Source organism: Atractosteus spatula, chromosome 13 (genome assembly GCF_055471065.1).
Source record: "Atractosteus spatula isolate fAtrSpa1 chromosome 13, fAtrSpa1.hap1, whole genome shotgun sequence".
Lineage (NCBI taxonomy): Eukaryota > Metazoa > Chordata > Actinopteri > Semionotiformes > Lepisosteidae > Atractosteus > Atractosteus spatula.
In genome coordinates this window covers 25,125,748-25,139,604 of record NC_142718.1, presented here as the reverse complement: position 1 = coordinate 25,139,604, position 13,857 = coordinate 25,125,748, and the positions used below count along the sequence as shown (strand labels likewise).

General features: G+C 33.3%; 1 protein-coding gene across 4 annotated transcripts in view; it reads right to left on the bottom strand.

Annotated features, from left to right (window-relative positions):
- The window catches only part of nckap1 (NCK-associated protein 1), a 46,113-nt gene that overhangs the window by 18,720 nt on the left and 13,536 nt on the right, over positions 1 to 13,857 (bottom strand). For 2 of the 4 annotated variants that reach the window (XM_088930041.1, XM_088930039.1), the window contains 15 exons: positions 13,402 to 13,488; positions 12,884 to 12,940; positions 12,650 to 12,792; positions 11,345 to 11,435; positions 10,570 to 10,707; positions 10,229 to 10,277; positions 9,191 to 9,347; positions 8,791 to 8,847; positions 8,231 to 8,327; positions 7,932 to 8,038; positions 7,317 to 7,449; positions 6,909 to 6,990; positions 6,142 to 6,200; positions 1,724 to 1,869; positions 1,108 to 1,240 (listed from right to left, as the gene is read on the bottom strand). In XM_088930041.1, coding sequence (XP_088786167.1) covers positions 1,108 to 1,240; positions 1,724 to 1,869; positions 6,142 to 6,200; positions 6,909 to 6,990; positions 7,317 to 7,449; positions 7,932 to 8,038; positions 8,231 to 8,327; positions 8,791 to 8,847; positions 9,191 to 9,347; positions 10,229 to 10,277; positions 10,570 to 10,707; positions 11,345 to 11,435; positions 12,650 to 12,792; positions 12,884 to 12,940; positions 13,402 to 13,488 — 1,536 coding nt within the window. Of the gene's footprint in view, positions 1 to 1,107; positions 1,241 to 1,723; positions 1,870 to 6,141; positions 6,201 to 6,908; positions 6,991 to 7,316; positions 7,450 to 7,931; positions 8,039 to 8,230; positions 8,328 to 8,790; positions 8,848 to 9,190; positions 9,348 to 10,228; positions 10,278 to 10,569; positions 10,708 to 11,344; positions 11,436 to 12,649; positions 12,793 to 12,883; positions 12,941 to 13,401; positions 13,495 to 13,857 lie in introns of all 4 variants that reach the window. The other 2 variants (XM_088930040.1, XM_088930038.1) reach the window with 1 other exon arrangement.

Genomic DNA, 13,857 nt, shown 5'->3' with positions numbered 1-13,857 from the left:
AATTAGAAGTAGCAATCTTTCCATATAGAGCACTGCACAGCTATGGAAGAACTCAAATGTTTTCCAGGAATGAGAACTATTCAGTGTTCCATGAACAAGAATATTTCTACTGAAGAATGAAAACTCCTTTGTGTAGAACTCAAATCCTCAATCTTCAGAGGTGTACAATTAACATTGTAACTCAATAAATCATCTTTAGCCTTTTGTTAAAAAGACGATCTTGCATTGATTACAGCTTTGAAACTCTATTTGACTTTTTGTTATATGATGTTCTAGTTACATATACTGCAGTTCCTTTCTGTATTCTCAGTATGGCATCTTCCTGCTCTCTCCGGAATGTCACTCTACCACTGTGAAGTGAATAAGCAGTACAGGACTTTTCCCACGTTTTCCATTTCTAACCTCAAAAAGCCTACCACCAAGATTATCAAACCATTTTTTTTATTTCACTTGTATAAAACAAAGGTGATAATATCACACAATCTCCCACATCCAGTAAAGCACGGGAATATTGTGTTGTGAGCTTCATATTCAACATGAACGATATTTTTATGGGAAAGATTTTTCGCTGTTGCCTATCCCAACACTAACCAGGCACAAGTCTGCTTAACTTCTAAGATTAAACTCTAATCAAAGACATCTTAAAAACAAATAAAAAAAAATCACAGATTTTTCAAATATAAATTAGATGACAAAACAAGACTATTATGCAATTTACAACACTAAAAATGTTATTTGACAGACAGATATATTTATAAGACACCATAAGGGTGAAAGAGTAAAGAAAAAAACAAAGATCAAGAGACGTATAAACAAAAATATGGACTTAAATGACTAGAAGAAAGCAACGTATCAGCCTAATAGAAGTTATGGCACAGATCCACCTATTGCATGTCTGATATTCTCTACTTTGAAACATAGCATGCCTTCTCCTGGGTGAGTGAAAGAAGAAAGATGGAAGTGATTTTTACATTGTAATCAACCATGAGTGGTGTTTTGGATCTGTTTTTTGAAGAAGTGCCATACTTTAGAATAGAGTTCCATAATGAAACAGCTACAAATCACACAGAGGCACAGTTAAGATAAACTCTAGTTTGGCTGTCCTACCTCTTCTGGGCACAGTTCATGGGTACAGCTCATGAAATGGGTGCAGACCAGTGGGAAAGAAATCGAGTATCTAGATTGTGAAGGCAGCTCCAAACATTGCTGGAACATTTTCTCAAATGCACGACTGTAAAAGCTATCAACAAAAAGAAAAATAGATGTTGGCAAATTCACAGCTCCATCTGTTTAAATCATAGTAAATCCTTTAAAACTGTTTCCCTGATTTAGTCTAGTATAAGGCTACTGAATGTCTTATATTTACTAATCTTAAGTCATTTAATTTAAATCATATACCAATCACATATACCTGCATATCATTAAGCAGCTGAAACATGCCCATGTATTGATAGATTATCTTAAAAGACACCCGTTAAATAACAGAAACATTTCAGATGCACTCTATCACTAGTTTCCTTCCTGATGTAGTTGTCTGAAGAAAAAAAACATTGTTTAATTAAACAAACAGTAACACCAAGTGATAAATATTAAACATTTTAAGTACATGAATGCCCTCAACATTCCTGAACTATTAGACCCCAAACAGTTTCTAAATTGTTCTTTAAAATTTGATTTTAGTGCAGCTAATATGAATTAGAAAAAAATAGTGCTTTATCCATACCAGAATATAGAGAGATCCGAGGTTTCCACTAACATTTCCACAAGTGAATCTACCATTTTAGTGTGAAAAATAATAGTGTTCATCATCTTTCCAAGTTCTCTGTGGTCTGCCAAACCCAGGGAGGCCTTGGACACACTTGTGTAGGCCTGTTAAGAAGAATAAATACACACTTAGCAGATATAAATAAAATAATGAAGAAAAACTACAAAATAAACTACAAAATTGAATTAGGGAATGGACCAAGAACTACCTCAATCGAATCATAGATATTATATCCAAAATGGTTTCAACAATCATTAAGGCAAAGGCCAACAAAATATTACTTTTCGTTTTTATTCTCTACAAAAAAAATATCCCTAAATCCATTTTTATTGGTTTCTGTCCACATTACCCCATATGCAAAAATGTCATGGCAACTTGAACAGTCTGTCCAAGGCAGTCTAGTTATTTTTGCTTCCAAATGGTTTGATTAAAATAGCGAATCTTCAAAACACATCAAGAAAAAGCTTTAGTAAATTAAGTAAAGGCAACATAAAAGAAAATAGTTGAATGACTTGATTTTATAGAATGAGAAATTCTATATCAGCTGCCCTCCATAGCTATTTATATCCCGATGAAAAGGGCAAAAAAAACAACAGACAAATTTAAAATTGGATATGTGCCTTACTTGAAATATTCTAAAAATGTTATACTGTAATCTTAACAGCTTTGCACAGAGCAAAGTCAAACTTGTCATAAATGATTTAAATCGGGTAAACATGAGAGTCACATTTACTCATACCCCATGTAGGTAGTATTTTGCAAATCCTGGCATAGATTACACTGACAAGATACCTCCTTTAGTGTGCTATGAGCTTCTGGTACCACTGAGTTTTTTTACACTTCCTTCAGGCAGACAAAGAACTGGAGATTAAGATGGTCAGTAAAGAACATTTATTTTGTGCTCAGTCAACTATTTATTTGTCAATTTCAACGGACCATGGTCATAAATGAACATTCCAGTATGACAATATTTGAGCTGCTTGACAGAGGTAGCCAGGTGTTTGGGAAAAAATGTTCTGGCACATGTTGGAGTTCATGATTCTCCCTATTTTAACAACGGCTCCATAGATGTAAAACAATCTCAAAATATAATAATTTGTTTTTTCTGGGAATTTTATTTTAAAAAATACATTGGGAATAAATGTGAACCTTGTGTTATTTAACTGCAAATATGACTTTGCTCTGTGCAACTACAATACAGTTTCAGACTGTATTATTCAAGTGTCTAATCTACAAGTCATTCTGTTATATGATGTTTTTACTAATGTATCGCTGGACATGAGAATAAATTTGGAGGGTGGCTGTAGTATAAATTAACTCTTTACAATCATTAATCCTTTACAATACATTCTTTTGGAAGAAGCAAAAATTACGTTGGAACAAAATATGCAACAAACCACAGATCAAACATGATCTGTTAGTTTTTCATAATTACTGCTAACTAAAGAATTATATACAGCCAAAACAATACTACATACCACAAAAAAAACAAATATTTAGCAGGTGCTAAACCCAAATTAGAGAGAAGAGTGCATTTTTTCAAAGTAATGCTTTTAAAGTCTTACATAAACTCCTTTGTGGGCAGCTAAACCAACACTGAAGACATGGAAACAAAAAGCTTAACAGACTATACAAGTCCTTGACTTCACAGCAGATGGTGTCACAGAAAGGTTAAAAAAAAGAATAAGAAAAAATGGGGGTTTTTGGTGATTCAACTAATTCTTTTTGAGGAAAGGTGGTGCTGTCCCTGCTTTCTGGCAGTTAAAACACTATCTGTTAAAATATAATTACACTCCAGCCAGTAAAACCAAAACAAAAAGAAAATATTTAAGTGGTCTGTAAAACACTGGAATTATCCATTCCAACCGTCAACTTTTCACTTTCACAGACACTTTTGTCAGCACTGTAGAAGTACTTATGTAGACAGAAGTACTTATTTATGTAGTACTTATGAAACCAGAAGCTAGTTCAAAGAGAAACTGGTTGAAACATTACAACAATCAAACATTGTCTGTGGAGGATAGAACTCAGGCTTTACTGGTGAAGCTAATTTTCAGTTTTAGATGCTTGTAAATAATTTAGCCATGAAGCTACGTATAAAAAAACAAAAGCTGTTTTTTTGTTAGTGCTTTTAGGTGTTCGAAAAAGTTGCCTTCAACTTTTAGTGGATGACAAGAAGGCCTAACTCTTAAAAAGGTCTTAACAGATTAAAAGTGGTTAAGTATTTCTTTGTTAAATAGAACACTGGTAGACATTTCTGTCTTATTGAAAAAATAATAAAAACATATGTTCAGTGAATTCCCCTCCTTCAAAGCTTTGGTAAGTGCTATTTATTTCGGCATTGATGGATTTTAATATGTACGGCAGCCAAAAATGTATCAATCCATGATATATAAAGCTGTTCTCACACAGGCATTACAGCTGTTCTTAAATTGGCTTGAACTGCATGTTATTCTGTTTCCAATGATTACAGGCTATTTAAATTCACACTGTGCCCTAGCAAGTAAAAGGTTCTTCAAATACATAAAAGAATGTTTCAGATACTTGCTTTCCGTTATCTGTTGACCTTTGCTTAGATAACCCTGTGAAGAGAGGTTAGTGCAAAAGCTGCAGTGGCTCATAATTATTTAAAAAAATGATTTGTACAAATGTGAGCAGATATCCTGCTTTATGTTAGATTTTTCTATCCCAAAAAATAAATTGGAGCTCTTCCAATTGAACAGTTTCTAACACTACTGTGTTTTTTTCTCTAGTGCTTAAGATCAAATAAATATCACTGGAAGCAAAAACACATTTTAGGAAGTACTAAGCAAACCTGAAATATGAATTCTGTCACCCTATACTAACAGCGGTCTGATAAACATTGGTCACAGAAAATAAATTGTCTTTGTAGCCCTGCTGGGACTCTATAGCTCAACCCAGCACCAAGAAGCCAAACTCTATTGTGTAATGAGCCAAATATGAAAATGCTTTTTTATTCCTTAGGGAGAGTGTTCTGATTTAATTGAGTACAATTAAAAGGAAGATAATCACATCTTTAAAGAGTGTTTTTTAGAAAATTTAACAACATTTAAAAGGTAAAACTTAAAAAAACACCACTACTCTCACAATTCATATTGCAACACTCACTTTAACATGCCAAGTTTCAGGCTTCAATAATTTAGAAGATAAAGTAGAACACACAGAACCCCTTCTTAAAAATTCATTATTTACTGCAGTTCTTTTTGTTTCTTTCATAAAATGTTAAAAAGTCTTGCAGTCTTTCTTACAGCAATTAAGAGCAATTATTGCAAAACTAAGACTGCAAAGTAAACTAAGGGTAGTCGACAAAAACATGGAAAGACCTTGGTAAATGATGTGCATAAGAAGCAAAGGCTTTTACACTGGTGTACTGTAACATTTAATTAAGCAGATAACATCCCAAAACAATTGTCTATGTGATTTTCTCATAAATAAGGCTAGCGTGGCTGCAAGAGGAGACACCAGAGACTTTAAAAGAGAGGTGATTGTTGGGGCACTTTTGGCAGGAGCTTTAGTGACCAAGACAGCTTAACTTCCTCATGTTTCACAATCAATGGAGTTTATGGTGAACTGAAGTACATACTCCAGGTCCAGAATCTGTGGATTAATTCAAGTGCAAAGGAACTGCAGATCAATTGACTGTACATATCAACCTGGATCTCAAGCACTCGGGTTTCCTCAAAAACTGGTTTGTTGAAAATTCTACAGAGCAGGATAGCATAGTTTGGTTTCTGCACTAAGACAACTGGCAATGTACTTTTATAGGTTCAGTGGATTACAGAACAGGGGAGAAAAGTGATCTGGTCAGATGAATCATCCTTCACTATGTTCTTGACTAATGGAACTTCTAGAACTCTATAGCCCTCAGTGTTCGGTTCCAACAAGGAGGGGCTCTGGTGGGTTCACAATGACACACATTTTCCTGGCATGGTGCACTCATTCTATTAGAAGGCAAAGTCAATGCTACTTATTCCTCCAGGAAGAGTTTCTTCCAAAATGGCAGTGTCCCCCTCCACAGAGCATGTATGGTTGCCCAGCGGTTTGATGAGCATGACACTAATGTCATCCTTATGTCATGGTCTTCTCAGTCATTGGATCTGAACCCAAATAAGCATTTATGGGGTATTCTAAAACAATGCCATTTTCCATCTCCATCACCTAGGCATGAGCTCACTGACTATGTAATGGAAGAATGGTGCTGAACCCCTTTAGGAGAATTCTAGATGCTCGTAGACTTTACTCCACGACACAAACAGGTCGCACGTGGTGGTCCAAAGCCCTATTAAGTGACTTTACATTGAGGTTTTTATTTTTTGTCCACTGCTGATATATGCTTGACACCACTTATGACTTACCTGCAACCTGAACCAATCCAGCCGCATACCCCTAAAATCAAACACCTCTCCATCCTCAACTGAAATAAAGAGAAAGAAAATGCGTTGGATACAGAATCATGTTAATAAGATTAGTTGTATTAAGAATGAGATGAGTATTTTTACCTAAATGGTATAACAAATGAAACATGTAATCCCCCAGACAAGCTCTTTCTATTGCTTGCAGTTACAAAATTTGAAATATTCATTCATTTAAGGCATTGACAAAAAACACATCTTTCCACTTAAATGTAAACTTAAGATAGACAGATGGTCATACTAAGAAATCATAGTTATGGTTTACAAAAGCAACTTTAAATACATCTCTGCTTTTAGGGAGCTGGTACCCTCAAGATAAAAGATGCCCAAAATGGACACATATGACATTTTCTGACATTCCATTATCCAGAAAGGAAGCCATAATCTAGTGGTAAAATAAACATTAAATACTTCTCATCATTATACTGACATTCTCTTTTATAAAACAATTGCTATCTTTTCTTAACCTATGTATCATATCCTGGAAAAAAGTCTTAATAGTTTGATAATAAAACAGAAATGCATAATACATAACCTATTTGCAAAACATCAAACACATAAGGTTATTTTTCATACCTCCTGAGCTTATTTTCTAAAAAGATGATGGCAAACATTACAGTAAAATGGACTTTTTAAAACCTTAGACCTATTTAATTAAATAATGAATTACATCAGCTTTCAGTCTGTTTCCTTGATCTACAGAAATATACCTTGTTTCACGCTGAGCGAAGTCATAGTGTTCACAAAGGAAGACATTATTATCGATTCATCTTCAGGACAGACAGACAGGTTCTAAATTTAAAACAATTTATTAGAAAATTTATATTCAGTGGTAAAGCATATAGCAAAGATAAATTATTTAATTCTTAAACTATGAATATTTTAATGATAGTGACACTTAAAATCAGGACTGAAATACTTGACCGCCATCTAGTGGTAGAAATTATCTTCACCCAAAGCATTGCTGATTTTACTGAAAAGTTTCTAACTGAAACTTTCCAGCACAAAAATACATTTCAGTTTACTTCTCAACTTATAAATTTAACCAACAATATATACTTTTATAATTAAATACATTTAAAGTAAGCAAACATAATTATAACGAATGAAAATTTCACCTGAACAAGTTCATTCAGTACAACAGCATCAAATCCAGACAGATACTGCACATAGTATCGCTGCATCACTGGTCCATATTTTCGCACATGTGCTCTTAGCTCTTCCATGTAAAATATTAATTCAGCAATATGCCTAAAAAAGCAAGTAATACAATATGATACTGTATAGCTTGATAAAGTAAAGAGTTTAATGAACAAGTAATATTTGTAGATGCATTTAGAAATTCATAGTTTAAAACATGGAACTATTTTAAAAAGACTGCATTTTCAAAATATAGTAAAATGTATTTCCTAAAACCATTAAAACACAAGTTCAAACCAGTAGCACTGAACAAGCAAGTCAACCTACAGTATAATTGGTTATATTTCCACAATGATTTAGTAGGATGGTTTAAGATACAATTATATTTTTTATTATGTAAAACTCATGTTTTAAAAATGTCATTTTTGTAATTAGAACAATCTTTTAATTGTATCTTATTCTTAAAATTATATGTTCACAGCATTTTGTTGTAATTTATGTCAAAGTAACACTTTATGCAGCAACTAATCCATCTACTCATTTAAATTTGCAAGCACATTTTAATTTGTTAACATTTCAAAACTTCAGCTTACTTATCTATGAAGTCATCTGTGCTTTTCTTCTGGATGTTATCTGCATGGCGAAGAAGCCAGATGATTTCATCCCGGGCAAAGGATAGAGCCATGAACACAAACAGTGCCTGAGAAACAAAAAACAGTTTATATGTCAATTCTCCAGCTACACTGGACAATATACACTGACAATATTAACTATAATTTTAAACTTAAGTATAAAAGGAAACACGGAAGACTGTATTACTCTAACAATTTGTAAAATTGTGTTAAAGTAAAAAGAAGGGACAATCTAAATATCACATTACAGTTGTGGGTACCTTTGGGCCCAATAACCCAGGCTGGTCAGCAAGAACTGTGGCAAGCTCTTTTAAGGCAGACCTTAAGAACTTGCGCCGCTCTCTGTGCATGGAGCCCCTTAAAAACAATTACATTTTGATCATAAATTAATTTGTAAGACGGATGCATATCATATTAAAATACTACATGTAATTTTAACTAATGTAATGTTAATTTAATGTTTATGATTCTGTACTTCCCTTCATAAAGTATACAATTAAGCATTATTCTGCAGGATATTCCTTATTTTTCATACGTTGTGCAGGAAAAGCAAACACATTCATCTTAGATTTAGTCTAATTCTGAAAGGAAAATGCTACATAGGTTAGATTCAGTTAGGAACACATGTTCGGGAATACGTCATATCTAGGCTTGATGAATCATTCCTCAAAAATATTTAGAAACACTCCAATAACATTTTCTGTCAATATGTTGATACATTTTATGCATTAGTTAACTTTTTTAATCTTAGCATCTTCTGTTATTATGCTAAGAAGTTTTCTACAACCGAGACAATTCAAACTAATTGATGTGTACTTACGCATGTGATAAGGCAGCCTCTTTGCATTCTCTGACGTCATTGATACGCTTGTTGTAGCTGCAAGAACAAAAAACAAAATTACATTAAATCTGCAAAAAACAAAGGGTAACAATTTGTTCATATAAAAATGAAAATAATGATAGCAAATGTTTAAACAAAAAAGGTCTTCACTGAAAAAACTTTAAAATGTTTATATAAGTAACCATTCATTATCCTGAAAGTTCAAATTCTTAATTAAAATATATAGAAAATAAGTACATACTAATATATTGTGTTTTAAAGGTTTTTAAACATACTACTTCACAATACTGTATGTTTGTGTCATTTGTAGTGTAAACAGAGTTGTGATGTCTATATTTCAGACATAATGTTTTTAGAAGATATTAATTAAATGTTTCACCCTCTAATGTTCACAAATAAGTCTTCTACAGCTTTGTGAATGTGGAAGACTTCATCTCTGAAGAGGCACAGGCAGGAACTGCTCTGAAGGGCAAGCTTCCACAGACTGAGTGCAGCTGCATCACTGCTCAGCACACCATGGCACAGAATAAATCCAACTACAGAAAGAGAAATCCATTCATGTTTTCAAAAAATAATAATAATAAAGGTTTGTTATCCTCATAGATACCTAAAACACATTATTTTTTGTTAGTCAGTCTTTCAAAGATTGTAAAAAATACCAAGAATGTAAATCTAGACTCAGATTTTATCATTGAAATGGGTCACTGCAATGTAGAGTACAGCAAACACTGTAGAAACTATTTGTCATGTTTCCCTTTATATTTTGAATAAGATATTTAAGAAAAGTACATGGCTAAGCTTGGTCCCTAATTTACAAGGGTCAGGGTTTGGTAAAAAAATAAGGACATTCCATAAAAAGAAAATTCAACTGCTTTTATTTCAGTATACCTTGTATTTACATTCACTATATACAGCATATGAGCTTGTTTTAAAACTCAGTTGATAAAAACTGCTAAATCCTGAAAGAAAACATAACTCCAATAGGTACAAGTACTACAAAAACATCTGCAAGGTACATCAGTTTTACAATATGAAATTCACAATACTTGCTGTTTCTCAAATTTAAATAGCATTAAAACATCTAGATTAAGTTTTGGGGAAAAAGCCATCCTAAAAAGCTAACCAGATTATCCTTACTATATTTTGCACTCAATTAGTCCCCAGGTATACAAAAGGTCTTATAACTAAGAATAAACTAGATTAGCAGAAAATGGAGGATTCCTGTGGAAAAAAGGACACTATTTTTGCACATGGTCCACTGGGATCTACACGAAATTGGCATGTGTTAAAAGCAGAAGGGTCTATTATGTGCCTGAATTGACTCATGAGGAATCAAGTCCACATCCCTTTTATTTTATTGTTGCTCATTTGCTTATTCAACCATACTTATGCATAGCGTACTAAAGTGTTTACTTACAGACAATCCATTTCTCCATGGTATCCAGAGAAAGATATTCACAGGGCATCTAGAATATACAAAAAACAACTGATTAGCAATCTGGCAATCCATGTACAATTCAGAATCTCTTGATAAAATTTAACAAGAGAATAATCAACAGGTTCAATCAAGGGGCAACAAGGTAAAATTGTAAAAAAAAATATGCTACTGGCAATGTTTTCCACACATTTTCACAATACGCAGACTTACATCTAATTATGTTCTGATCTACACATAAGCAGAGAAAAAAGAACTTACAGTAGCTCTATCTAAAAATCATCCCAACCACTATTAGGACACTGAAAAACTGTACTCCTTACTGTGTCTGATTGAGCGGGATTAAGCATAGTGCTTGGGGCACTGATCAGACTTAGTAACTGGGCATTTCGCCACTGATCAGCAGATAGATTTCGTCGAGGATACACCATCTGAAGCGAAACCAGAGCATCGGAAAGGGACTGAAAGAAGAAAAAAGACCAGTTTCAACACTGTTAGTGATTTCTTGGAAACAGTTTTTTTTACTTATAAGCTAACAAAGTTATCTTGCTAAATTAAGTGTCTTGTGTCCTCATTCAAAATCGCAACACTGGAATCAGAGATGACCTCTTTCACATTTCTTTGTCTGGACAAGTTAGTTCGGTACTACTATAGTAACAACTAGTTAATATTCACTGTGGAAAAGAAAGATTGGCAAACAACTTCACCCAGCCCAAAGAAGATGGGCATATAAAAAATAATCACAGAAATGTTTACAAACACGAGGTGCTTATGGATGCCTCTCATTCTTGCAAACCCTTGGTAATTTTATTTTCAGTGTTAAAACTCTAGTATAGTTTTTTACTTCTAACTGAACTATTTCAGTTCTAAACAACCACATACATAGAGATGCATGTGATTAATCAAAAACAAAATACAAACAACTTTTCAGTACACACAAGATTAAACATCTTACTTGCACAGTATGTGTAATCAATCAAGGAATATTTTCTGCATGTTTTCCAAAATCATTAAAACATTCATTAGTATACTTAGAAAGTATACTTAGTATGCTTAAACAAATAAGCAAGAGAAAGATTTTAGCAAATATTTTTTTACCTTGCTGTGGGGTACAAATTCTTCCATCATCTTTTTCAGTGGATTTTCATAGTCTACAATCATTTGACCAAGTCTAGGATATTCTCGGTCACTAAAAATTACAAAAAGGTAAACATATACATCTGTACAATTCAAACTAAACAAACACATTCTTCAGAGCTTATTACACAATGAAAAAAAAACAAGAGACCTCTGATCTTCCTGACATAGACTTAAGGAGAAACTTGTGGAAGAATACCATTATAATTTTAATAGATACTAAAACAATTTCATGAAAGTCTCATGTGCACACTTGTCTCATACATACAAAGAGCATTTAGTAGTACAAAGAATGTACTACCTTAAAAAATAAATTGGTAAAGAACTCAAAACAGCTAAAATAGCTTGTCCTAGCAAAAGACAATGAGCACCTGTGTCATGTATATGTACACAACACACCTGTGGATGCTGTGCTATGAAAGTTATCTATGGCATTACTCATTTTGTATGTTAAATGGTTCTGAAAGAGAAAGCAATTTTGCTTCAGAACATATCGTGATATTCAGCGAGCAGACCATGCCAGGCAATATATATACAGGGTAATAAAGTAATGTCCTAATACATATTTCACCTACTGTGAATATATAAATATGCACTGGGATAATATCATTACTGCCCAAAATAGCCTCCCTGGCACAGTCTGCTCACTAAATATTAGGGTATATTCTGAAATGCAGTCGTGTTCTCACTAAGACCCACATAAACCATATGAGGCCTCATTCACAAAATGTTCCTAAAAGTCAGTACCTTACAGTATTAATACCCATGAATGAAAATAAAGTTCTTTAAAAAGCTGCAAAATGAAAGCATCATAAAATACATTATTCATTAATACTATGTACTGCACATTAAAAGAAAAGGTGAACATCTTTGACAATGCAAAAATGTATCTTGAAGGCCATTAAAGAAATTAAATTGCCTCATAAATCCTGTTTTACAGTACCGCACTCTGGAATGTTAGAATCTGGTGAGTCTTCACAGGCTAAGGCAGACAGCACTGCAACTGCATTGGTGCTTAATATCTACCTAAGGAGAATTGTTTTCCTCTAAAAACCCTTGAAAAGTTTACCTTTCACTATTTTTTAGTAAACTAGTCCTTCGAAGCTCTGATTCTTTTTTTCTGCATTAAAAAAACTGAGCTTTTCTGCTTACATTCAATGTGTTCAAGCTTACATAACGTAAATTAGTATAACATTCAAGCTGGAAGAAACTATTTCAAGGTTGGCAAGATGAAAATGTGACACGAAACAGCATGCATGTTCTCACCTCGAACCATGTGTCATTTCGTGAGCATAGTTGTAGAGACCTATGATTGCTTTTCGCTCTTCAATCCGAGACAGCAGCATCATTAATGTAGTGTAGGTTACAATAAGGTCTAGGTAGTTCTTTGTAAGATCAAAGTTTACTGTCTACAAAACAAAAACAAGCAAGTCATAAAAAAACTTTAAAAATACGACACTTGTTACTTTAAATTATCAAATTTTAAAATATGCAACTTACAATGTCAAAGAAAACTTGGCAAGCATCAATAGTGTTCAGCAGTTCACACACATGGTCCTTAAAGAGGAAAGAGAATATGTTTTTTTTTTTCCCAGGCACAACATACAATGCAGGATATGAGAAAAATACAATTATGTATGATTACTATTATTGTTCCTTTACAGCCAGAGCCTTGTCAAAAATGTCAATGTGTGCTTTCTCAGCAACTCGGACCATAAAATACTGAAGCTCTGTGCTCTTCAGCGCTAAATTCTAAGATTTCTACATCTTTCTTATGACATGAATTCACTAGAAGTATTGTTCATTTTGTCCTTTTTGCCATTAATTACACAGATGCTTCAAATTCAATTTATATATCAGAAATTTTAATTTTCTTTTTATTTAGTCAACACTTTGTATTTTAAAAACTCATGACAAGTGTGGTGAGATAAAGTAATTAATTTAAGGTCTTCGTAGATTTAGCTAAATGTAAAGGACCAGAAATATGAGACTTAACTAGTGAAGAAAGATGTCCTTACCTTAAACTCCATGACATCAACAAATGTGAAATAATATAAAGCTAGGTTTTTTAGTATTTCAGATTTTTCTTTTTGAAGTTGTGCAAGCTGTTGCTGCAAGAAAAATATACAAACGCAGATTAGATATACCATGACATGAAGCCTAATATAAATCAAAACACCTGTCAAACCTGTCAACAAGGTTCATTTTATGACTAGAAACTTAACAGTGCTGTTCATTTGATAAATGGTGAGGCAAAGAGGTGTGAAGAGCATGTATTTTGTTAATTCCTAATTTATTTTGTTATAACACTTGAGAAAGGGACACAAAAACACTAAAAAATGTTTTACAATTCTCATCTTTGAGCAATTTTATCCCTTGGCCTGGCATTACCAGTAGCCTGCTCCATTTGGGTTAGACTGAACATCAAAACCCAAGATCACCCCTTCTACCCTTAAGATCCCCACTGCCAAAGA